At 42.5% G+C, this 26,021-nt stretch overlaps 4 protein-coding genes across 5 annotated transcripts; 2 read left to right on the top strand and 2 right to left on the bottom strand.

Moving 5' to 3' along the window:
- Position 1: 1 nt before the first annotated feature.
- LOC6647542 lies at positions 2–1,017 on the top strand. The gene is made up of 2 exons (XM_002070651.3): positions 2–491; positions 552–1,017. The coding sequence occupies exons 1-2, from the start codon at positions 48–50 to the stop codon at positions 939–941; spliced, it is 834 nt and encodes a 277-aa protein (XP_002070687.2). The 5' UTR covers positions 2–47; the 3' UTR covers positions 942–1,017.
- Positions 1,018–1,935: 918 nt separating this feature from the next.
- On the bottom strand, positions 1,936–21,713 carry LOC6647544 (histone-lysine N-methyltransferase trithorax). Of its 2 annotated transcripts, XM_023178506.2 has the most exons (8): positions 15,851–16,438; positions 13,950–14,947; positions 12,119–13,229; positions 11,817–12,059; positions 3,480–11,757; positions 3,286–3,419; positions 3,048–3,223; positions 1,936–2,966 (listed from the first exon to the last, which is right to left on the bottom strand). In XM_023178506.2, the coding sequence occupies exons 2-8, from the start codon at positions 14,772–14,774 to the stop codon at positions 2,793–2,795; spliced, it is 10,941 nt and encodes a 3,646-aa protein (XP_023034274.1). In that variant the 5' UTR covers positions 14,775–14,947; positions 15,851–16,438; the 3' UTR covers positions 1,936–2,792. The 2 variants fall into 2 exon arrangements, with proteins under 2 accessions (XP_023034274.1, XP_046869443.1); XM_047013487.1 differs by lacking the exons at positions 13,950–14,947; positions 15,851–16,438 and adding an exon at positions 21,692–21,713.
- A 946-nt stretch (positions 21,714–22,659) lies between these two features.
- LOC6647545 (bromodomain testis-specific protein) lies at positions 22,660–24,007 on the bottom strand. The gene has a single exon (XM_002070654.3). The coding sequence runs from the start codon at positions 23,996–23,998 to the stop codon at positions 22,751–22,753; it is 1,248 nt and encodes a 415-aa protein (XP_002070690.1). The 5' UTR covers positions 23,999–24,007; the 3' UTR covers positions 22,660–22,750.
- A 241-nt stretch (positions 24,008–24,248) lies between these two features.
- On the top strand, positions 24,249–25,910 carry LOC6647546 (odorant receptor 47a). The gene is made up of 4 exons (XM_015177431.3): positions 24,249–24,761; positions 24,833–25,022; positions 25,080–25,686; positions 25,749–25,910. Exons 1-4 carry the CDS (start codon positions 24,389–24,391, stop codon positions 25,797–25,799), a joined length of 1,221 nt encoding a protein of 406 aa, XP_015032917.2. The 5' UTR covers positions 24,249–24,388; the 3' UTR covers positions 25,800–25,910.
- Positions 25,911–26,021: the final 111 nt, after the last annotated feature.

Here is a 26,021-nt window from a genome sequence, read left to right as displayed (position 1 = left end):
TTCGATTTGATAGTAATCATTCGAAAAAATGTTTGATCTAATGGAAAATGCGTGTAGACTTTTTAATCATGTGGCTCATAATATTCCCTTTTCCCTTGACATTGCTAGTCGATGGATATTCTGCATCGGGGCCACGGAACAGGCGGTGTCTCGCCTTCGAGTTCGGCAGCGAGATCGGTGATAGCGGCGTCGAAGAGGGCGGAGACTCCGGTTGTGAGTCCGGTGGCAGTTCATCCCATCAGCAACAGGATCGGCAAAAGGAACATGGTTCCACTGGCCGAATGAGAGGTAACTCCAAACAACGCGCCTCTGGCATTGCTCTGAAAGCTGCACAGGAGGCGAAACAGGCCAATGAAGATATGGTCGGGGCCGTCAAGGCGGCATCGGAGAAGATTAAAATCGAATATGCCGAGAAAGCGGCAGCAGCTGCCAAAGCCGCCGAAGCCGTTCTCGCTGGCAAGGCTCAAGTTCTCGAACAACTTGAAATGGAGGTGAGTTGGCTAACAGAGATTAGATTCAGTTCTTTCTACCCCCCGCCTTATGTGTGGTAGGTTCGCGAGGCTGAAATCGTTGTCCAGGAAGAGACACAGGAGCTTTGCACTGCCGAGGGCAATGCACAGTTGGCTCAAAAGGCTCACAGTCAGTCACAGGAGGAGCTAAAACTTCTGTTGGCAGGACTTAAACTGGCTAGGGAAAACTACGACACCTCGGAGCAGGTTTCAGCTGTGTGCCAACAATCGTTATCCGATAAAACAATTCTTCTGGAAGCCGCACAAAATCGTGTGGGTGTCCTGTTGCGCCAACTGGCCGAGGCACGCAGTGATTACAACAAAACCAAGAAGGCGGCATACAAAGCGTTATGTGCCGCCCAAGAGGCCAAGGAGCGTATCGATCGTACGCGACGACAAGCTAACCAGTATCCAGGACATTTGGTTAATTAATCGATTCATTGACTTTATTATACACAAACATATAGATTGATTTATATTTTATAAGCAAATGCAAAACTCAATTTTAAAATAATTTATTCTGTAGTTTATTAAACTGTTTTTTTCTTTAGGGAATAAAAATATAAAATTCCTTGAGGACATGCAAAAAGTGCACACCGTCTTGAATGGCTGCCAAAAACAAAAAAAAAAAAGAAATGCTATGGAACTTTGCCTGTACATTCGCCTGCTATTGTATGTGTGTGTGTGTGTATATATATGTATGGTGTTTTTATATGTCTATGTGTAGGTGTGTGTGTGTGTGGTTGAATTATATAGAAACTAATAGAGAAAATCAAATTGGTTATCATCTAAGTTTTTTGACAATTATCGGCTAGAGGCTAACTTAAAATAAATTTTACAACTAGTAGAATACACGGGAGCTGCTCTATAAATAATTACAATTACATTTAAACAAAGGTTTACAATCTATATTTTTTTAAAAAATGGTTAAAGATGTGTGGGACAAACACAATTTGTTAAATTTTTAAATTTAGAACACAATATATAATTTAGCAATTACATTAAGTGTTTTGATGTGTTATTTTTTATGTATGTATATAAATAAAAGTTACAAATTTACATGGGCACAAGTGAAAATATTTGAAAATCACAAAAATCTATATAGAAAGGACAAAACTAATTAACCACATACAAAAATTAATAATTACGAATAAAAATTTGTTTTTACAATCGAATTGGTGTTGTTGATTCACATAATAATTTCAAAGGTGATGTTTTAGTTGAATATTTGCATATACGCCTGTTGGGGGTATATGTTTGTATGTATGTATGTATATATGTATGTATATATTATTGGTAGTTAATTCTAATTTTTGTTAACAAACATAAATACTCGATTTTTGCATGTGCCTGCCTGCATGTCTGTCTGTCGGTCTATAGCTCTGTCTCTCTGTCCCTGTGCCTGTTTTATTTTTTTGCACAATTCTACATAAAATAGTTAGATTTTATTTTATAGTTTGACATTTTTTGTTATGCAGCTCAACTTTCCTTAACGGTTTTTCAATTATACATATATATATATATTTATATATTAGTGTGTATTTATATGCAATTTTATTTACAAACTAACACAAGCCCCTGTAATTAATCGTTTGACTTGACAACGTTTAACTACCGAAAAACAAATTGAAATCATTTAAGACATCATACATAGAGCAAGTCGTTAATGATCACGAGTTCCGTTGCTCTAGCTTAGTAGTTTAAACTATGTATGTATGTATGCGCGCGCATGCATTTATATACATCTGTTACATAAATGTATATATACGAGAGATACTTATACGTATACATGCAATAGTTGGTAGTTAATACATAAATAGCAATTTAAATGTTTTATAATTTTAACAATAAATTGCTCTCCCTCTGAATACTGACTTCATCGAGTTTATATATATATATATATTTAGGATATTATTGTTTGTTAGAGTTTGAATTCTGATTATCCTTCTTGTAATCTCTCTCTATCTCTCTCGTCTTCTCTATATCGTATGCATTCGTTGCTTCATATGTGTCGGACTTTAAATCTATATATATAAACATATATATATGGGATATAATATCAACTTTTCAACTCTTACACCTCCTACTTAATTGGTATTTTGTTTATAAGTATATAAAATGAAAAAGTATCACGATTGACCAAATATAGATCGAAATAACCGTTAACTACAAATGTTTCTCTCTGGATGTACATATTTATTATTGAGTATAGTGGAGAGTAGTGGTTGTGGTAGCGGATTGGGCGCCCAGCACCCACACAACCATCCCACTTTTGATGCTTGTCTAGTTTAAGTACTTGCGACAGCGCTTCGATCCGCATGAGCAGGGTATTTTCTCTTCTTCAAATGGAAACTTGTAATCATATGTCAGTTCCTCGCCCTGTACAATGCGTCGCAGCGCAAAGATTATAATGTGCTTGTGGCCAAGTATGTCGACAACTTTTGAATAGCAATTCGGCTGGAATAATAGAAATGGAAAAACGATTTTTAATAGCTGCTAGCTATGGAACTATTTGTGCCCATTCTTCTACCAACTCACCTCACAGGAGTGATTGATAAAACGTGCCGCATTGCCACGCATTGTGGCATCGACTACCAGATTATCATCTATTTTGAACATATAGCAGCCAATGCCTCGACTATCATAGTAACGCTCTCGTTTGTCCGTCAATGTGGAGCGTATCAATTCGCCAGCATATTCAATGACCATTTCACCTACAGATATAAATGTTATAAATTAATTAACCAAATATTGGTAAATAATTTGTTTAACTTACCCGCTTCAATGTCTTTGGTGCAATAGAGTCCACGTCCATGGATATGTGAGCGGAAAACACCCACATAATCCTTGTAGGTCTCCTTCAGAGTACGATACTTCATGGCCATGGGTAAATTGCTACCAGTGCCGCGTCTGTAATGGTATTGGTGGTATTATTGGATGGATGAGTTTGTGTAGCTGAAATTGACTTACCTGGGCACTAGCTCATTGTCCGAGGGTTGTACAAACACCTGAATCGGTTGCTTTCGATGCCTAGAGGCCAACCAGCTAAACATATCGTATTCCGAGCGTGTCGCATACGGTTCACATCGGGCACAATCGTAGGCATTCTCCTGCAAGTCATCCTGATCGGAGCCGTAGTCGAGCAATGGCTGATTATCGATGCCTGAAGACGTTGAACCCGCTCCAGTGCAACCCAAATGACCCGAACTGGCTGCCGTTGAGACATTACCGTTGCGTTTGTGATACTTGGGCGTATACTTGGAACACTTCTCCACGCCAGGCAGCTGCTCGATTAGATATTTCAGGGCATTTGTCTTTAGGCCAATCATTTGAATGCCTCCCATATCGGCCAATGGACCCTCTGGCAGTTGTGTGAGCCCATGCGCCCGACGAGCCACCTGTACCGCCTCAAACACCTTTTCCCAAATTTCAGCTATTGAACTGGATTTGTAGGTAAATCCATCTTCACTTTGAATCTCGTACAACAGGTGTGGTCCACTGATTTTTTTCGGTTCACGGATTGGCGGTGGTGGTTCTGGTGCCGCTGCTGTTGGTTGCTCTTCCAGTTGGGTTTGTTCTGACTGCTTACTGGGTAATGGCGGTTCCTTCTTCTTCAACTCAAGCTCAACGCCATTCTGGAGCTGTTTCAATTCCAGGACATGGGCTTCTGCCATTTCGTTAATATAACTGGCAGCAGCTTCCACAGCGGCCGTCTCCTCGGCTGTAGCCTCAAAGGCATCGTTGGGTATTGCCGCCGCCTCCGTTGACGATGAGGATGATGATGAGGCAGCAGCTGCTGCTGCTGTGGTGGCCAAAACATCTTCAACCATTTGTTGATAGCCAGCCGAGGATTCCACTTCAGCTGTTGTTGCAGTCGCTATGGAATCGGCACAGTCATCGTTCGTGAGATTGTCCAGTATTTTACTAATCTTTTCCTTTACAGCGGGCTCCTCACAGTCGGACATTTCGTGATCTTGGCAAGCGGAAGTGGCCATTTTAAGACTAAAACCGTCATCATCGTCGTCTTCATCAACAACTCTTTCGATGTCATCATCCTCTTTTAGAGAGGCAAAGTGGTCATTGGATTCCATAGGCAATGGCTCGGTTTCCATTTGAAAACCATGCTTCTCCATCAAATACCCATTGTCAACAATCTCTAGATGCGGCTGAGATTGTTGTTGGGCTTGAAGCAAGAGTTCGTTACATTTGTCCTCTGGAAGCTGTTGCACTGGCGCCTGTTTCTCATAGAATGTCTCCGTCATGATTTGCTCTTGAGGATGGTCCAACATTGTGTTTATTGCCGTAATTGTACTTGGTGGAACTACTATGTGGCTTTGTGTAATCTCCGTTTCTGTCATCTTTAGTTCTGTTTCGTAGACTGTACTCGGAGACGCTTTCGGGGCATAGCACTTGGATGCGGCACTGGACACGGAAGAGACAATTATGGGTTGCTCTATGGGCTTGGGCGGTGTGGGTGAAGATGGCACCACAGCATCATTGATTATCGGAACTGGTGGTGGCTCTTGACGCTGTTGCATGGGCAACACACGGTTGGTGGGCCGACTGCTCGTAGTAATTGCAGCCGGTTGCTGCTGCAGAGGATTCACCACATTTGTGGGCAGCGAACTGCTAACAAAGTGCTGGACGCGATTGATCATATCAGTTGCAGGCTCTTGGGTTTCCAATACAAACGACTGCTGTTGTTGTTGTTGTTGAATCTGTTGTATTTGCTGCGGTTCTGGAATGGAGATAACTGGCAACTGTTGCTGCTGCTGCAGTTGGGTCTGTTGCTGCGATGGCTGCTGCTGTGGAATTGCTTGTGGTAAACGCTGCTGGACCACATGGCTTACAATTGGAAGGGTGTGGGGATGCGGATGTTGTTGTGGTTGGGACGTTAATGTTGTTGCCCCATTACCCACTGGGTTACTCAATTTGGGTATCGGCTTCATCACCTTTGGCTTCACTTCCACCTTATGTATGGGACGTATCAGATTGGTCTTCTTTTGTAGCGGCTTTGATGCAATGCTCGGCGGTGCTCCACAGTTGGAGCCGGGTGTGTGTTTGGACTTTAGTGTGGCGGTGCCAGCTCCCATTGTTTGTCTAAGATTGGCATTGTTTTGCTTAACCTGGGCATGATGTGAGGTGGCTATGCTAGTGGGCAGCACCTTGTTAACGACCTGTTGGTGCATCATCTTGTTGAGCCCCGGCATGGACGTGGATCCCGCAGCGGCAACTCCAGAAGCAGCAGCAGCTGTCTTCCTTTTCATTTGGGTCACTGGTGGTATTTTGGCTGTGACCACCAGAGGTGAGCTAGTGGCATAGTCTGCCATGGATGTTGTTACTGTGGCAGATGTTGGCACCGTTTGGAACTGGAAATTGGCATTCTGCAGCAATTGTGTTGTCGTTGTGGCCTCTTCCTGTGTATGTTGCTGTTGTTGTTGTTGCTGCTGCTGTTGCTGCAGCACACTAGCAGCATTTAAAAATGTGCCTGCACTACCATCAGCACCCGGATTGTTGAGCACCACATAGCCAGCGGGAAGATCGACAATTGGTTCAATTTTACTGGCCTGAAACACTTGGGTTGTGGTGGCCGAGAAACTGGCATTCTGACTCAATACCCCAGGCATGGCAGTGGAGACAAATTGTTGCGATGACATCACCGTATTCTGGACAATCGTTTCCAGGCCATAGTACATGGGTTGGGTGGCCAAAATGACTTGAGGCGTTGTTGTGGCGAATTCCAAGCCAGTTGCTCCTCCTGCCGCCGTTCCACCCAAAATGAGTGGCTGCTGACCCGAGGCATGGCCTTGTGACCCATCCCCGCCCGTTGCACCCCCTGCTGTGGTGGCCAGTTGCAAGGTTTGCGGTTGGATAAGTGTTCCAATCACCTGAGGCTGTGCTTGCATTGGAGCTGCAAGCATTTGTAGACCCGAATTGGTTGGAGCCGTCGTCAGCATAATATTCCCACTGGCATCCGTTTGTAGGAATGTGGCTCCTGCTCCCGGTGCGGCAGTTGTTAAAAATGTGGGCGTGGCTGTCGCCTGCTGATGCTTAAAGTCATTGGTGGTGGGTATCGATATGTATTGCAATGGCTGGGCCTGACTCCCGTCGCCAGTCACAAATGAAATGATATTCTGCGGTTGCGTCTGGGGGAGGATCAACTGCGGCGCCTGCGCCTGTGCATTACTCTGGAAGAGTAGCTGCGGTTGCAGCAAACTCTGCCCCAGCAATTGAGTGGTAGTAGCAGTCGCCGTAATTGGCTGCTGCTGTTGCGGATGTGGCTGCTGCTGTGGATGGGGCTGTAGTTTAGCTTGAATCGGTTTCACTTGATGCGCCGACTTCAATTGTTTCTGTTTGGCTGCCGTTGCCTGTTGTCCCGCTTTGGTGGCCACCGTTTTCAATGGTTTCGCCGCTGTCGTCAACGGCAGCATGATTTTCTTGTCCGTGTTGGTGGCCTGCAATGTTTGATAGGTGGCCGCTTGTGGTGCTGCCGATGTATGCGGCAATTGGATAAATTGTTGCGTGCCATCTGGATTTGTGGACACCGCTATAAGTTGCGGTTGCGCCGATGCTGCTACTGTGGGCTGGGTCAATGCAAAGCCTCCCCCTAGATTAGCAGCCAAACTCTGCAGAGAATTTGCATACAATTGGAGGTCATCGTTGCCGGTTGTGGCTGCTGGATTATGATTCGCCTGCGAAAGGAAGAAGCCATTGCCCAGTGACTGCGGCTGCAGTTGCAGTGGCTGCAATCCCTGCAAACCGAATTGGCCCAAAGTTCCGAGATTCTGAACCTGTGGATAGGAAGTTGTCTGCAGATAATTTATTCCGCCGGCATTTCCCAATGTTGCTGCCGCCAGAGCCTGTTTTTGTAGTGCCTCATTAAAGCTCTCGGCACTCAAGTGGGTCACGGACGGAGCATTTGTGGCCTCCGATTCCGATTCACTCGTCGACATGGGCTCACAGGTGGGCAGGTGACGTTGGAAGGATTCATAGTTGCGGTAAGTGCACTGGCAACGCTCACACTTTACCTGCCCAGTGAACTGGGCTGTCGAGAGATTACCATCGCCGCCAACAATTCGGAATTCGGTTATGGAATCATCTACACCGTCCATTTGCATGATGCGCAGTTTTGCAGTCTCCTCCCGTGGTTCATTCTTCTCAAAGTAACGCTTAGCTGCACTCCAGGTGAAGTTTTTATTGCTACTGCGTATAGCTGACGAGCCGGTGGCGGTGGAGACGGTCTCTGTTGTGCACGTTTCACTCGTAGACTGGCGCCTGGAGACTCCAGCCACAGTGGCCATTTCCTTTTTACTACGCTGCTGATTACTTAAGCTGAGAAGCATTCCTTCTGCTAGATTCTTTGACAATTTGCGGCGTTTGATGGCAGCAACACTGTTACCATCCAGTTTGGGCCAAGCTCGTGTCTTAAGAACCTGGACTTGATTGGAACTGCGAACCGCTGACAGCATGGCGTCCTCGACCGGATTACTGGCTGGCCAATAATTGCCACCTAGGCTGCTAGAGTTACGAGTGTCATCGTCACAAATGCTTACTGGAACTGTCTGATTGTTCGTCTGGCTTGTTTGACTGGGAACTATTGTTCCATCTTTAGATTGTTCGCTCATGGCGAAGAGTTCCCCCTTATCGCCGAGATCCTCGTACATAAAGATATCCAGCATTGAAATACCATCGAGTAGATCATGCGGTAGGTCCTCAAATATGGCGTCCTTAATCTCTGGCGGCAAAAGATCCGCATTCTGTTGCGGTTCCTCCTCAGTGTTTTCATCCGTCGGCACATTGGGGAACTCCGCCCAGTCTGTATCAGTCAGGATATCATTTCGCGATAGGCTATTGTGCCAGCGAGCGATCTTGGCCAACACCATGTTGCTGTTGCTATGGCTATGATCCACAGTGAAATTTCGTCCCACATCTAAACCAATTACAGTAGACGAATAACTATTCTGTATGGTAGTTCGCACCGTGTATTCCACTATTTTCCAGGGCTCTTTGGACGACCAGTAGAGACGACTGCACAGGAAATTGATAGGAATAAGAGCCTCAAAAGAGTCGGAGAACCGTGGCACAATAGAGCCAAGTTGCCGCACCTCCAGGGAACCGATGTGAAACTGGACTTTGGCGGGTTCAATGAGCTTCTTACGTTTGCGGTCCAGTTCCACGTAGACGGGCCGTGATACCTCGAAATTGGACTCGTATGTTACACTTGGTGAACCATTTGCCTTCAGTGCATTGCCATTCTTGGCATGGGCTGGACAGTACATGGTCTTGTCGGTGAGGAAAGCGCAATCAATGCTTCTAGCGCAGGGATAATGATAATGCTCTCCACAGGATCGAACATTGCAACCAACCGTTGCTCCACGATTGCCACACACCACGCACTTGATCATTCTGCCCCGGGCCACTGCACTATGCACATTCTGCAAGGAACCATCGATCTCCTCGAATACCTCAGCCGACCACATGGCACAATTTGTATGCACCCAACAGTCGTGACCGCAATACAGCAGACGTGCCTCTTCTCCTGACAAGCCCTCGCCACTCTTGCGACAGAAGAGACAAACTCTTGAATCCAATCGCATTTTAATGCCACAACTTCCCAGATCGTCCACATCGACATCCAGCGGTAAATCCAGTACATCACTGCGAGCAGCACCCTGTGTAATAGTATGCTCTACATAGACGGTTGGAGATTCTTCCTGCAGATCATCATAATTGCCGCCACCACCGCATGATTCGAACATATCCTCCTCGAGGGCATCAGTGCAGGCTTTCGTCTCATTTTGGAACCACGGAAACTGTTCGCTTAGCAGTTCCTTGTAGGCTATGTCCAATTCATCGCACTGGCTCTGCTGTATCACCTGGCTCATGTCATAATTGAACTCCGCCAATGACACATACGTATTGCCAGCTATTTTCTGTTTAATGTCAACCAAACTAAACGACTGCGATTGGGTAATACTTGGCTGCAGGCAAGAACAAGACTTTGATAGGCTGGACTGGTTATGATGGTTCAGGGACTTGGAGATTTGTTGGTCCTTGAACTCGTATACATCGTCGCTATTCTGCGATTCGCCATCGCTACCAGAGAATTGCAGGGCCTTGGGTTGAAGCTTGCCCTGGCTGCTGTTGTTGCCATTCGCTGCTGCTCCACAAATGCAACGAAGTTTCTTACGTGGACTTAGCTTCAGCAGAGCACACGCTTGTCGCGACTTGCTAAGCAGTTTAAGCACACTATAGAGACTGGATTTAAACTCCTCCATGACCGCTTGTCGCCATTCATCTGCCTTGATGTGAGAGCTTTCGTTGCGACGAGCGCACTTCTTACAAATGAACTCAATCGACTCGGGGAGTGTACTTAGCAGGTTATATTGCTCATCGCTAAGACCTTCGCATTTGGAGTGCACCCATTGATTACAATCGCCACATTCCATCATTTTTAGATCAAAGTCATTGTCGTCGTAGCACTTCTGACAAATAGGACAGTAGTTGCCCTTTTTGCGTAGCTTAAAGCACGCCGTGCACATGGGCAGATTGCCAACAAACTTCGATACTTTAGTGGTCGAGCAGGATTTGCATTTCAGGCAGTTTACACATATCAATGGTCGATCCGCTCCCAGCAGTCGCTTACTAGTGCCTAGACAGGTAGCATGATAGTTCTTTTGACATTTTTGGCACTTCACCTTTGAGCCGGAGGACATGTTGCAGGTGTAACAAACTGTGCAGCGTGGACACAACCAGTTGAGACGCTGTGTTAGCTGATTCATTGACGGTGCGCACGTTGATGGATTTACCGAGGTATCCAGTAGACTATTCATCAAAGTGGTGTCTTCAAACGAACTGTGTTTCAGATTGTATTCATCCTGCACACAATACTGATGATAGGGCTCACAGCAACAGGCGCAAAATATCAAAGGATCGAGACCAGTAGAACCGCACAGAAAGCAAAGGGCACGTTGGGCCACTGTCTCTGTGACAATGAGGCCAAATCCAGTCTGACATACCTCAGCCGGATCGTAATTTTCCCAAAAGTCAATGGAAATCAATGTCCTCTGTCGTGTTACTTCTTTTGATCGTCGACTGGGTGGATTTGCTGTCGATTGGCTTACCGTGTTGTTGCTATTAAGTTTTTTATTTCCCATCAAACCAAGTGTGGAGACAGAGGTCACAGAGGTTGCTGCAGCTGCCGCTGCATTTCGAGTAGTCACCTTGGCTGTGGTCTTTTTGCCTGGTTCTGGTTGAGTATTTACTAAACTTTTGTGATTCGTCTTTGACTCGGTAACTGTTTCTGGGGGTGTCGTAGTATTCTTGCAACTCGCACAATTGTCGTTCTCATCGGTGATCATTTGTGGAGCAGAAGCAATAGCAGGTTTGGGAGCTTCCAAACCAGAAGTTACACCAGCCTGTTGTTCTTGTTCCTGCTGCTGCTGTTGTTGTTGTTCTTCGTCGCCTTCACCAAATGTGGCCAGTGGTTGACCCAAAACAATTGATGCACTGCGACATACATGCTTAACACGCGGTCCCTTCAAGTCTATGCGTTGACGCTTGAGATTATCCCCAGAGGTTGCTTGTTCATTCGTTTCAACTTGACCAGTTCCCGGAAGGGATGTCCCACTTGCCACAGCCGTCACTTGTTCGTCTTTTGGCAAGTCTGCAGCAGTTACGATTTCCGTTGAAACCTTTTTAAGTGTGGGACTAAGCGCGGGCTTTTCACTCTCCATATCTTTTGTTGGTTTGTCCAGTTTGGATCTGTGACGAGTGCTGCTCTTTGCTGTTGTTGTTTCACCGGTGCTGGAGATTGTTGCATTTGGACTAACGGCCTCCGTCGTTGTGGACACTTTTGGATCCTTTAGGAATAGCGGTTTTTCGAGTATGGCTGGTCGCAGGAGTGGTGAGCTACCAAATGTCACATTGTTTTCTGCCAAAGGATTTGATTTGATATTCAACGATGTTTCCGTACTTGACTTCCATTTGATAGATGTAGATGCAGCGGAAGACGGGCTAGACGATGAAGCGGCTGAGAGAAGTGCAACAGTGGTATCGTCTTTAGCAGCTGCTTCATTTCTCATTTTGGGCGGCAAAATGACAGTCAGGCGATTCTTTTGAGCTGTTGGCAACTGAAGAGCACCCAGACATTTCTTAAGCCAACATGCCGTACATCGATCCTTGTATAATTTCTTAAAATTCTTCAGCTGACTCTTCACCGAGTTTATGCTACAGCAGCTTGCACCACCTAGGTAATAACAACAAAATCAATGAAAATGCCATTAGAGCTGGAACTAAAAGTCTTACCCTCTGTTTGCCTACACTGCAGCTGTTGCTGACTAACAGGTTGAGCTGCCGAACTACTGGAGATGGATACCGCCTTCTTGGTCATCTTTGAGATAAACTTGCGACAGACATCACAGACCAAAACGCCATATTTGCGCGATTGTGGCACCTCGTTACTATTGAGCGATGTGGCACATACAGCGCACGATACTGATGCTAGATTATTATTATTATTAGTAGTAGTAGAAGTAGCAGTAGCAGATGCTGCAAGTAAAAAACGCTTAATAATTTGATTTAAAATGCAACAAATAAACTAAACTTACAAGGACTCGAACCAAAGGATACCGCGGGCACTGAAATTCCGCCAAATGGTCCAGTTTGATCCATGTGCTGGAATTGTAGTCGCGATTTGCGCATCACAAAACTGCTATTTAGTTTCAAACTACCAAAACTGGAAAAAGCAACTAATGTTGACGTTGATATAGACGAAGATGAAGAAGAAGAAGCAGAAGCAGCAGCCGAAATGGATGGCTTGTCTTTCAAGCTAAAATAATTCTTAGTTTTGGTTTTAGAATTAGCCTCGTTCGGATGCTTTTTACTAACAATACCGCCATCATCAAGTAATCGCTTATTGGGCTTAATTATTCGTGATGAACGTGTTCGCTTGGGTAGAACAAAATGTTTATCCATCACCAGTTGCTTCTCATCGCCAGCCACATTATCCTTTTCGATGGTAGTTTCAGCACTCTTTTCAGAAGCACTTCCATCATCATTGTCATCTTCATTCTCCTGGGCATCCTCTTCTGCATCCTCATCATCTTCGATATCGTCATCATCATCTTTATTCTTATGGGATTCCTGTGTCTTGTTTCTATGAAAAGTCACACCACCCATTTCGATATCGTCATCTTCTAAGGGGGCACCAAAGGCTCGTGAGAGGCCGGAACCAAAAACATTTGTACTTGATCCTGAACCAAGCTGAGACTCGCTGAGACTTGTGGCAACATGTGCTGATCTAAATTTAAGCGAGTTCAATTTGTCTATATTGGAGTTCTTGTTGAGTATCTTTGATAAAATCGAGGGACGCACAATACACTCGCTATTCCTAGAGTAGGTCAGCGGTCGATTCAGTGAATCCTTTTTCATAATCGAAACAATTGGCATACGATTATCTGGATTGTAGAAACGTTTCACCACCGACTTATCTTCGCTGGTCTCGAGCACGTTTCTAAACGTGACTGTTTTCTTCTGTTTTGTTCCCGTCGTCATACCACTGCTGGGGACCACTGAAGCCCCTCCTGCCCCTCCCGTTGCAGCAATGGTTGCCGCTTGGCTGGAGTTGGAGCTAGTCGTCGGCGGCAATGTAGAGCCGGTAGCTGCAGTTGTTGCAGCAATCTCTGCGACCCCTTCATTGGGCATTTCACTCAACTTGTTCTGCAATAAGCGTGTGTAAACAAAAGGGTTAGTTAGTTCGGGCGATCGGGGAATTGGGGGAACTCAAATGATTTGCCCCGGCCGCAACAAATCAATAATTCATGCAACTAACTACAGGCTCGTAAAGACTAAAGCAGACGGTGAGAAGCATGCAAAGTAAAATACATAACAGAAGCAGGAGGAACAAGTGCAAGTTTTAGTAGGGGGAAGAAACAAGTTAACAGTCAGTTAGTATATGTACATACAATATATAAAGGGTAAAGACAACCGACACCAACATATTCACTTCGTGCCACCGCACAACAACCCCGTCACCCGTCACCCATCACCAACACCTTCACCATGCAGGGCTCAAGCGCTAAAACGTCATAAAAGCCAATTAAGCAGGTAACCAAACAGGCAATAGGCTGGCTTGAGAGTTGTGCTCTGTCCATTGACTGGGGGTAACCAGGGCGCATAATTTAGAGCCCAACTTGATGGAGTTCTTATTTACATTTGCACAAAAAAGAAAAATACACACACTCATATGTATATATAGGAAACCAGAACCGCTGGCAGAAGGGTTTGGGGGTAAATAAATAACACGCAACACAAAGGCCACCAAAAGAATCAATGGAGTGGTGGAGTGGAGGCGGGAAGGGAAAAAAGCAGCTTAAACTTATTCATAATAATAATTAGGCGGGTGGAAGGGAATGCGCAAAGGGGGAACAAAAAACTTACCATTGCAACATCTTCGCCACTCTCATTCACTCTTGCGTCAATCGCAGCAAAGGGGTTCGCAATGTTGCCGATCGGTGACGCTGGTGCTGGTGCTGCTGCTGGTGCCGGAGATGTGGGCAAGGGGCAATTAAGTAGCAATTGTTGTTGTTGCTGCTGCTGCTGCTTCAGTCTCGATGTCGAGGGCAACATCACCTCCGCTCTGGCCAGATTCAAGTTTTTAAACTTTTTATTGCCTCCCTTGCGTGCCCGCTGCAGTGCTGCTGCAATGACGGGTATCACACCGTTGATGCTGGAGGATGTTGGTCTTTTTGTCTCACTACCACTGTCATCGTCATCATCGCCGCCTGCAGCAGTATCAGCAGTATTATCCTTGTTTTCTCCATCTCCTCCATCATCATCAGTTAGTTGAGCAGAGTTTTGCGTAGCACTCTTTTGATGGCCATTGTCGTTGTTTTTGCTACCGTTTACACCGTTGCCATTTGTAGAACTGCCTCCTCCTCCTCCACTACCTCCTGCTGCATCTCCCCCACTGGCGGCACCACCACCACCACCACCGCCAGTACTGCTTGTGGAGGCACCACCTGTGGGCGCATTATCATCCTCATCGTTATCACAATTGTTGCCCTTCTCCCGCAATCCTGAATTGGCGGCACTTTGCTCACTACTCTGTTGTTGTTGTTGCTGCTGCTGTTCTCCAGCAGATGATGATGATGCTGCCGCAGCAGCTGCTGCATTAGCTCCAGCTTCATCCTCCAATTGCAAGACACTTATTCGCTTACGATTAATCGACTTGGATGGTTTCCCCGGAAACTTCGAACGGCCCATAATATATATACGCACTTGCTGAATGTCTTTTTAATTTTTGCATTTGCGTACCGTTTGCCGTTTGTCTTCGAGTTTGCTGGTTTTCTTTTGTTTTTTGTGTTTTTTGTTTTTTGGCTACAACATTGGCGGCACTTTCCATGCAACAACAACGACGACGGCTGCCACTGCTGCAACTGCAGGCGAAAATAACATTGTTAACATGAGTCCAAGACAACAACAACAACAAAAAAAGACCGGTATTATACCAGCAGCTACAACAACAACAATGCCTGTAACCGAACCGCGCTTGGAATGCGTCAATATTCCTCTCCCCACACTTCCCTTCACCCCGTCTCTCCCACTATATCTATCTCTCTCTCACACAAAACCCGCCTTGAAGTTTTGTTGCAGTTGTTGTTGTTGTTGTGGTTACCACTTACGATGCAATACGAGGCGACGCGTTTCGTTTCAAATCGTTCCCGTAATTTTTTTGCGCGTTCCTCGCTCCTTGCTTTGCAAATTACAACTATTAAGCCGAAGATGACGTCGAAGTTGAAGCGCGCCAGAGACTCAACTCTGAGCCCACGACTTTGTTGACTCTCTTGGACTCTCTCGTACGCTCTCTTTGCTCCTGACGACGACAACGACGACGACGACACCAACGAGGGGCGCGCTAAAAGGTGCAATTGCAGCTGCTTTTGTTGCCACTATTCCTGCTGCTCCGTCTTGCGTGACCACCGGCACACACCACCTTTTCACGCTGCTACCACTAAATGTAGTTTAAAATAAAAAAACAACAACAATATAACTGCTGCAGCTCCTTATAGCACGCGCTCGCTTCGTCTTCGTCCACAGATTCCTCTTACTCTCTTTGGCTCTCTCTCTCTCTCTCTTTGTCTGTCGGTCTGTCTGTCACTCGTCCCGTAGACGTCGTTCGTTTGTACGTTCGTTCAATCGACGTTTTAAGTGGTTTTTCTACTTCAGACTTGAACTTTTTCTTCGCAGGATTTTCTTGTTTCGCATTGTTGTAGCTCCTGCGCCTTGTTATTGTTGTTGTTGTTGCTGCTGCTGCTTTTGCTAGAAATTTAAATTCTTACTTTTGTTGTTGTTGTTGTTGTAAGTCCACTACGTTTAAGTGGTGGGTTTTTCCCCTTTATGACTGCCTTTTTATGACGGTTTTTTCTTTCGCGCGTGTGTGTGTGTGTGTATATATATTCCGTCTTATTTTTTTGTCTTTCCTTTCTTCTTCTTTATGGTTTTACGGTGACGGTGACAAGAGTAGGAAAATTCTTTTTTTTGCGCGTTTAGTTTTTCTGCGTTTGGAGTTTTTGCTCGAGGTATTTACAATTTTCCACATTGCTGTACTTTCGGAGAACTTTTTTCCTCTTTCTCTCTCTCTGTCTCTTAACTGGCGCAACCAGGCTAGGCTACATCTTCATAATAATCATGATTATTATCATCATCATCAACATCGAAGGCATCTGAGCAGCATTGGACTACATCATTGCCACACACACACAACAAACACTCACACACTCACTTACAATGCGATTTACACTAGGCGGCACAGGCACACACTTTGTTTTTTTTTTGCGCATCAAGTTTTTGTTAGCCTGTGTGCGAGCGCGAGGGGGGAGGTCGGAGGAAATTGCGAATTTGTCTTGGCTAGAGAAGGCTCTTTGAATCTGGAAAAAGTTATTGAAAAGGGGGGAAAACAAAAAATGAAGAAATTTATTAGTTCGCTTCGGTTGCAGTTGGCAAACAAGTTGAAAGTTGACTACACATACACATACATGTGAGGTGGTGGTGTTGGTGAGTGTGTTTGGTGAATGAGTGAATGTTGCTTTTGTGGGTGGGTGAGTGTTTGTCTCTCTGTGTGTGTGTCTGTGTGTGAGTGAATGGGTGAGAGTGGATGTGGAATGTCAAGAGTTGCATGTGACGGTTAGACGGTTAGGAATGAGATTGAAGAAACACATTAAATTTCAAACTACTGGAAGAGAGAGAGTTCCTCTTCCCGTTCCTGTTGCCGCCTTCTTGCACCTTGACTACAGCTAACTACTATTGATTGGCTCCGACAGTTTTTGCATGAGTCAGTGCAATAGTTCTCCTTTTTGTTTTGTTTTGGTTTTGGTTTCCCAAAAGGTGTTTGTATTTACTTAGCCACCCGACAACTGTAATAGTTAACCCGCTCTAACCAGTTAGCTAGCTAGTTAGTCAATCTTGTCAACTGTACTCCAACTATGTTTTCTTTATATGTTTGTATGTATGTATTTGTGTACGTATTTAGTTAGTTGGCAACACTAGCAAGTCAATGTAGTTTTCCCACCACTCATACATACATACATACGTAGTATATGTATCTCAGTGTATTGACGATTGAGATTTTAAGCGTTGCTTGTTTGTCGATTTTCTTTCAATTTATCTTTTAAGCCACGAACTATGTGGTGGTGGGAGAGGCGGAGGCGGGTGATAAAAGGTTGTTGGCATGATATAAGCACCAAGTTAAGCTCAATTGAATAACACATTTTACATTAATTGCTTAGACGGACGGCATTGTTATGAATAATTTAATTAATTGATTGTATATCAGAATTATTGCATTGATATTTATAAAGACTGAAGTAGATAAGAAAGTTGTAATGCCGACTCTGATATACCACATCATAAGACAAATTTTCAATGTATCGTGCTTAATCGTTTTTGTGACGCTTTTTTAATCCGATTTTTAGAAAATGTGGGCAATTTAAAATTTTAATAATAAATTTTAGTGTGTAAGATTTTATAAAAATGTTTTAAATGTGATATTCTTTATGGTGTTGTATAGTATTCTGTCATTTTTACCAAAACACTACAGTCCTATCTATAGCAGTCATGGTTGACTTTCCTAATTAAATTTCTGCTTATAAAATGTCCCAGCAACATTCGATATATCCTTTTATTTTAAATAAAAGTCAATGAAATGAAATAAACTGGTGTTTATAATGTGCTATTAGATACACTATGGATAATATGTACAATTGTAACTAAAAATAAAATATTTTGCATGATATAACAATGCAAAGGTTAATTCTCTCAAGCTCAAAACAATTGTCAACAATTTAAAATACACTCGGGCCCAACAAATACACAAATACATGTACATACACACAAAATCTATGACACACTGACTGACTGGCTGGCTGGCTGGTTGACTGACTTGAAAATGCTTAACGCCAGCCAACTAAATTGTGTTGACATCAATTAACTAAATCGTTTTAATTATATGACACACAGCTGCTGCTGCCTGCCCGCCGATCGACCAAGCATATAGCATGAATATTGAAACTAATCAATAAAATCTGATCGAAAGATGACAAAATGCGAATGACCATCAAAAGTAAAAGACGTGAGAGGGGAGAAAAAGTATTTACTAGATCAGTTAATATGTTTTTTGTTAGTTAAATTTTGAAATCAAATTATCAAGTAAACTTTACCCTGTAAGATTTTTTTCTTGAAATAAACATAGGATAAAATACTGATAGGAATCGATCTGCTCGTTGATGCTTATAGCATTTTGGGTCCTTCGATTAAGGGAGAATCAGTTAACTTTCTAAAGGCGGCAGTTTAGAACTCCATTATTTAAAATAATGGTTTGTTTGTGTTTGTTTAACTGTTATTACGTCAAGTTAAGTATATCTAAGTTTGAAATGTTTATAGAAGAGTCGTAAAATGGATTCAATAACATTTTAACCATTTTATTACAGGGTATTTTAAAAGTCACGCGAGATGCGTGGAGTACTATGATTAGGGGTGGAGAGAAGGAGTACGAAACTAGTTAATACGACAAATTCGAAACCCAAACTGGCCAATTCAACAACACTCGGACCACAGCGAGCCGGCTTCATCCGAACGACGGTCAACCGAATGACGACGACGACAACAACATCGACGAGGCCGCCGCACACACACCTTTAATTTAATTGCCATCAATTATGGTAAAAAGATTAAGAAATCAAAACAAGCGCAAAATGAATAAAAAAAAGAAATACATACATACATGAATAAGAAGAATGGGCAACAAAATGAAACAGAATACAGACGAAAGCCAGATAAAGAGGGAGATCGGAGATGCAGAGAGTGAGTGAGAGCAAGAGAGGCGAATCCCGGTACCCGAGTTGCAAATTGCGAGTAATTGAGAAGATTAAAGTCAAGCAAGCACAAAGCAGTAACAAAGGGAGGGTGGCAGCCAAGAGAGGGAGCGGAGGGTAGTGAGGGTAGACAGACAGACAGGCCCAGGTAACTACGATTGAAAGCCGAATTGACTGCCGAACGATTAAAAACTGAGCACGACAATCACAACATTTGCACTCACAAATACACACACACATACACATATACTCGCCCACTCATACATTCACCAAATAGACAACTTATAAACATGACGGACAAGTTGGCCAGCGGGTAGAAACCACTATAGATAAATGTATACAAAATCGAAGTCAACCACAACTAGCTTTGCGACAGCTACATACATAAAATATGTAAATTTGTATAAAATTATGCAAAAAAACAAAAACAAACAACAAAAAGGCCAAAAATTTAAATACATGTGCAAGAAACAAATAAGGCAGAGCGAGGGAGAGACACATACACACACAGACAGACAGTTAGAGAGAGTATGAGAGCCCCAATAAAGGAGCAGCGTAGGAGAGAGAGAGAAAGTCAAGTTAAGCAGCTGAAGAAATTGATGGACAAAAAAAAACAGCAGCAACAAATGTGAGCCACTCGGAATCAGAGAAAGAGAGCATAAGAAAGAAGATGTGCAATAGTGGGGGTGGTAGTGGTGGGGGACAAACAAACTAACGAGTGTATATGTATGTATATGAGAGCCAGAGAGAATGCGGGGGTGTTGCTGTTGTGAGCGCGTATGAATGTGTGCGTGCGTGTGTATTTTTGTGAGTGGAAATCAAAACACGCAGCAAAGGTGAAACAAAAATGTGCGCGCCAATACATGTAAGCATGTACATACAAATATATTTATGTTTGTGTACGTGTTGGAGGTGGCAGTTGTGGTGATGGTGATGGTGGTGGTAATGATGATGTGTTGGTAACCCAGTTGGCAGCTGCACACAGCCTCAACAAAAACTAATATTTTGCTAAGCTATCCAGAGAGACAATGGGAGAGAGAGAGAGAGAGAAATAGAGACCTATTAACAATAAAAATTATTTTTGGCAATTTTGCGAGGTGTGTGCCTCAAGTTGTTCAGGTCAGAGAGAGAAATTACTGCTGCTTGTTCTTATTGTTATTGTGCATTAAGTACCGCTCATCAGAGCGTAAATGCATCGCATCGGCGACAAAGAAGTTTGTGCAACGGCATTTGTAATTTGCATACTCTTCCTTAAAATGCAAGGCAGGGTATTTGCGCTCAGCTGTAAGTGGAAAATGTGCATACAAATTATGTTGTTAGGATAGGGCATTGCAAAGTCGTTTATGGTTTGTTTATCATAGAATTAGCCTACGGCCCATTGGCTGATGATGTGGATGTTGTGTGTGTGTGTGTTTCAATTTGTTTTTGCATTTGAAAGGCACAAATTTTTAATATGCGCAATTACTCATTTTACGCCTCAATGTTATTTGGCGCGTAGTTTCAAGCACACACACACACACACACAGGCAGGCGGCACACAACATCAACAACAACAACTACTCGAAGATTTGGAATTTGCCTAGTAGATACACAAATATATTTTGTAATTATTCATCAAGATCATCATCATCGTCGTCGTCGTCGTGAGTGAGGCGCGGCTGCTGCTTTATTGTATAATTTATTAAAAACTGTTCAACAATCAGCTCAATTTTTAGTTATACAAACGGGGCAACACATATAGACAAAAACACACACACAGCCATAGAGAGAGAAAGACATAGCACAGACAGGGATGAGAGAGAATAAGAGAGCAAATGAGCGCACAATTTGATTTAAAATCAGGCGATGACAACAAAAACAAAAACAATTGCCATTAAACAGTATTTATTGATGCTGTGTGCCCTTGTGTGTGTGTAAAATATTTTATTCAAGGACCCCGACAAAATGATACTCTTTATCAAATAGTAAAGAATTACCCAATCATTTCTATTACCATTTGACTACATGTTTATTGAAATTTAAGATATATGTGGGAAAAACTGAACAAGTAGCCGCCCATAATCGAAGCATATTAAAAATATTATTAAGTCTTTTTGCAATGATAGTATCAGGTGCACTCTTGCCTTTTACCCAATCATTTTCTCTAAAAAAAGACTACAAATTAAATCATGATCGAATTGACTTGATGTGCATTTAATTTATAACGTTGTTACACCTTTTGCCAAGCTCGTACATAAGATACTTATGTGAACATACCCTTTCTTTATACCAATAATTACTGAGTGCATTAAAATGGCATTTCAATATAACAGTATTTGTTGTAGATTTGTTGCTATTGCTCTTGCAGTGGCGGCCTTAATTTGCATTTCACAAAGGTCGGTCGCACCTCGCGGTGGGTCGATGCAAACGAGTGAATGTATCTCGCTACTGTTAACTACTACAAACATACAAAAATCAAATTCATATGCATATATACGGACATACATACATCAACAAATGGTTTTTATTAGTTCCTAATGGATACAACAATTTCTACCAGTTAATTAGTTGGATTAGTTTTGAAAATCTTATACGAATCGTGTGACAAAATGCAATATAAAAAAAATATGTATATGTATATGTATTAGAATGGAATATTGAATTCAAAGGCTACTATACTCGTGGAAATTGACTCGACTGACTGACTGACTCATCGCTGGATCAGACAAACAACAAATTGTCGACGCCTATATCTATGTATATCCATTTATCTATGTATCTACACAGGCTGTACTCAAAATTAATTAGATTTACATCATTTTGTTTAATTACCTTTTGACTTTAAATATTTAATATTCATTTACAATAACAAAAAAAAAAAGAAACTGAAACCAAGAGCATTTGTATTAGACACAAGATTCACAATTTTTGCAAATGTATAATTTCTTTCTGGAATTTCCTTTGGTTTGCTCTCTTTGTTTTTGTTATTTTCATTCACTTATTCCTTCTTGCTTTTTGCTTTGACTTTCACATTCGCCGCGCGCCACTCTCGCACTCTCTCACAAAACAAAAACACAAACTCGCTCTCTTTTATTTGTACGCTCTCTTCTCGCGACCGCGCATGCACATACATATGTTTTGTGTGTAAGTGTATGTGTGTATGTATGTTTTTTTACGACGATGAAAAAAATGATGCCTGCTTCTTCTTCATCCGAATCAGGTTTTCAACATTTCTTTTTCACATTTTTTCAGCATATTCCAGTGGAATTTTAATGCAATTCAAACATTAAACAGTGAACATAACACTTATAAACACTTTTCACACAAATTTAGCAATTATTTTCAATATTTTCCACGATTTTTCACAATTTTTTCGAGGACGAGTAGTTTGTGTGTGTCTCTCTCACGAAATCGAACAAAAGAGAATGAAAAAAACACTATTTCCCGACATTATGTCACTTTTCAACACTGTTAAACCTAGAACGGTGTTAAAAAAAACACTCATCACGTTCGCGCGTTTTACTCACGATATCGAACTTGTTCGAATGAAAAAGCACTATTTCCCGACATTATTTCACTTTTCAATACTATTAAAGCTGGGACAGTGTTAAAAACACACGAATCCATCGGCGCCACCGAGAAACGGTTAAGAGTTGTTATAACTGTTTTTAAGTTTTGCGATGTTGAAAAATAAAATTTATAAATTTAAATCAATAAGTGTTGACAAATAATAGTTTTATTTATTTGGAAACTAAACCTGTAGAGGTAATGTGGGATAGCAAATATTAATTAAACTAGAATTGATGATGATTTGCTTTATTTCTTCTTTAAGACTGTCGCAACAAATTCATTCAATCGAGGTTATGCTTCCCAATAGTGGAATCATCCCTTTCAATTTTGGACTCGGTTTCCGTGAGCTTGCTCCTTGTTTCTCTTTATTTTTTCTGAGTATTCAGGCCACAATTGAGTATCGCTTGGAAGACTCTTTGAGATACCCCCGATGGTGCTCCAGTCACGATTCTCTTGCTCCTTTGCCTTCGGCTCTACTGGATCATTAGATGAGTTCGCGTTTTCTTCATCCTCGGTATTCAGCTTACTGACAATTTCCCGGGCTCTGCGTTTAGCATTAGCAATTAATTCCCTGTACTTTAATAGACGGTTCTCAAAAATTTCATTCGTCTTCTTTACAGAGGTTTTCACAAGATGATCATCTGGAAAACAGCGAACTGCATTGTGAAACATTTTCCGCACCGTATAAACGAAAATATCAATGTTATCAAATTCATCGTTATAGAGACGTCTCTGAAGAATCCGCCAATCGATCATTTCCTTCGTATCGTGATTATAATTGGGATTTTGACAGTAACGACGCCAAGATTCAGCGCAATTGAAGGCCCAAGTGTATTGGCGACGCTTTCGTTTGATCATCGACTTGAGCAAATGGTTGCAGTGACTCTTCTCAATGAGGCGATCCAGATTCTTGTAGCACGTGGTCGATATAACCTTCACGACGGGAGGTGGAGGCGGGGGTATGGGCTCAACTACTACTTCTTTCTTTGGTGATGGCGCTGCTATTACATGGGTTGGCGGTTCCGAGTGTTTGCTTGCTTTTACTGGTTGTGGAATTGGTGAACAGCATTCTATCGTTTTACGCTTACGCTTATCCGGCTTAGGTATAACTTCCACCTCATTTCTCATATCGATGGAGGCGAGGCGAGTATAGAATGCTGCCCTCAATTCCTTGCCAGCCGAATAAACCGGGGTACCCTCCATATTATATAGCATACAATTCTCAAATATCAATTCAAAGTCTTCCAACGCCTCGTCGGCCTGCCAATAGTAATTATTGTTCAGCCTCTTCTTGATGGTAGCCAGGTCCATGGGATATTTGATTATTGCATGATAGTCTGGAATGCCCAAAGTAATAGTATCGACTGGCTTACGAAAATGATAAGACCAACGAATTCTCCATATGTAATTCAGTAGCACTTTCAGATCCTCCAGGACATTGGTTCTGCGTCCTGGCCGATTGGGAGGCGGTACAACCGGTGGCTGTACAATTCCATTCACTGGCGCCATATATGGCTCAATACGGGGTGGAATATCTGCCTTGGCCTGCTTTGGATTGACTTCTTCCATTGTGCTTTTCTATTATCAAGAAAAAATACAGATAAACTATTTTAGAGAAATATTAATAACTATAATATTATACGTCAGTAAAGTACTTACCGTTCGCTTTGACTGAAGTCAAATGAAATGAAAGGTAAACCTTTACTTTGACACTAAATGCTAGGGCATTTCGATTTATTTAAATACACCCCAACTACATTTGTCGACACCCTTTGAATTGCGAATTTTAAATCTCATTTCATTTTCCACTGGACAGCCCAACAGCTGGTATTGACCAATTGGTCCGCCCACGCATTAACACGCCCCAATAAAATCGACACCTTTTGAATTTGCGAGTTTTTGTTATTCTCATAGTGTATGTATGTTCCTATCCTGTAATTAACACGTCCAAGACAGTTGATGGTATATAAGGCCAGAAGCAGCAGAGTTTGGCCAAAACATAGTAAAGTCTCGCCTCGTCGTGTCGTCATGTCGTCCCTGGATCATTTTCTTAAGGTGCAAAGGGACTTCTATAAATTGATCGGTTTCGATTATTTCACCGTGGGTGATAGCTGGCAGTATCGAGGAATGTGTTTCGTTGTGGGTCTGTCATCTATTACGCCCTTCATTGCGACAGCTGTGTTTCATAATTTGACAAGGGTCGAAGAGTTATGCGATTCTCTATGCGCTTTACTAATCACTATTTTGGGTTTGTCCAAATACGCAATGATGGTCCATCTAAGAGGTGACTTTACCGATTTGATAAAGAGATTTCGTAAAATGATTGACCAGGGTAAGTCTCACCTGGAAGTACACGTCATGTAGAGTGGTTGCAATGCGATGCTCTTTTGTTTTGCTCTTTAGAGTTTCACAAGGAGAACGGGCTAAGACATGTCATTGAAAAAGAGAATCGAAGAGATCAGATGATAAGTCGACTAATTAGAAACATATTTTGTGTGGTTTGGTTGATCAACTCTTCTTTGCCTCATATCAATAGGGTAATCACCTATAGGCAAACTGGAAAATGGGAGCCATATATGCCTTATCCTTGCTAGTGAGTTAATTTGACATCTAACTATTGTTAAAGGATCATTTTCTGTCTATATTGTAGTTTTCCATGGAGTACGGAGTCCAGTCCTAACTATATCCTCTCCTATTTGTGGTCCATATTTGCCGGATTAAGTGTGGTCCTTGCTGCAATTGCTATTGATACACTTTTTTGCGGGCTTACACACCATTTGTGTGCCTTCTTCAAGATCACACAGAACCGGATGGCGACATATCGTTGCTCTACCCAAAAAGAAACGGAGGACAATTTGAAAGAGATATTTAAAATCTATCAGGACTCTTTGAATATGTGTGTGCGATTGAATGAATGCTTTGCGCCACTCATTTTTGTACAATTCTTTGTATCGTCTCTTCAATTATGCGTCGTGGGGTATTTATTTTCAACCCATTTCAATGAGCCGCAGGGTATGTACTATGGCGCATACATGGTATCAGCACTAATTCAAATATTTTGCTATTGTTATTGCGGTGAGTATCTGAAAACGGAGAGCTTTAATTTTGGCTGGGCCATCTATGATAGTCCTTGGTACGAGGAGACAAGATCATCAGTTGGCATTACTCGTTCCATGCTTATCAGCATGATGCGTGCCCAGGACGCTTGTCGAATCACTGGCTATTTCTTTGAGGCCAATATGCAGGCCTTCTCAGCGGTTTGTCTACATCAACTCCCTTGATAATTGAGAATTACAAATAAATTCACTTAATATTGCAGATTATTCGTACGGCTATGTCTTACATAACTATGTTGCGTTCACTTTCGTAGAAAGGCGCACAGGAAGACGAATTGAAATCAAAAAAGAGTTAATATTATATAACAAAATTATCAAAATGCACGATAGATTTCACTTAAATGGCACCACCATTATTATAAAAATGTTTTTGAATTTGCATCTCTTGTAGTGATTATTAGGCACAGGTAAAAAAATATGTGGAAAAATACATTCAATTTGTTGAAAAAGGAAGTGGGGAGTGTACCAATATTTAT

This window comes from Drosophila willistoni, chromosome 3R (assembly GCF_018902025.1).
Source record: "Drosophila willistoni isolate 14030-0811.24 chromosome 3R, UCI_dwil_1.1, whole genome shotgun sequence".
In the NCBI taxonomy this organism is placed as follows: Eukaryota; Metazoa; Arthropoda; class Insecta; order Diptera; family Drosophilidae; genus Drosophila; species Drosophila willistoni.
The sequence above is the reverse complement of the archived record's forward strand: the minus strand, read 5'-3'. Positions and strand labels throughout refer to the sequence as shown.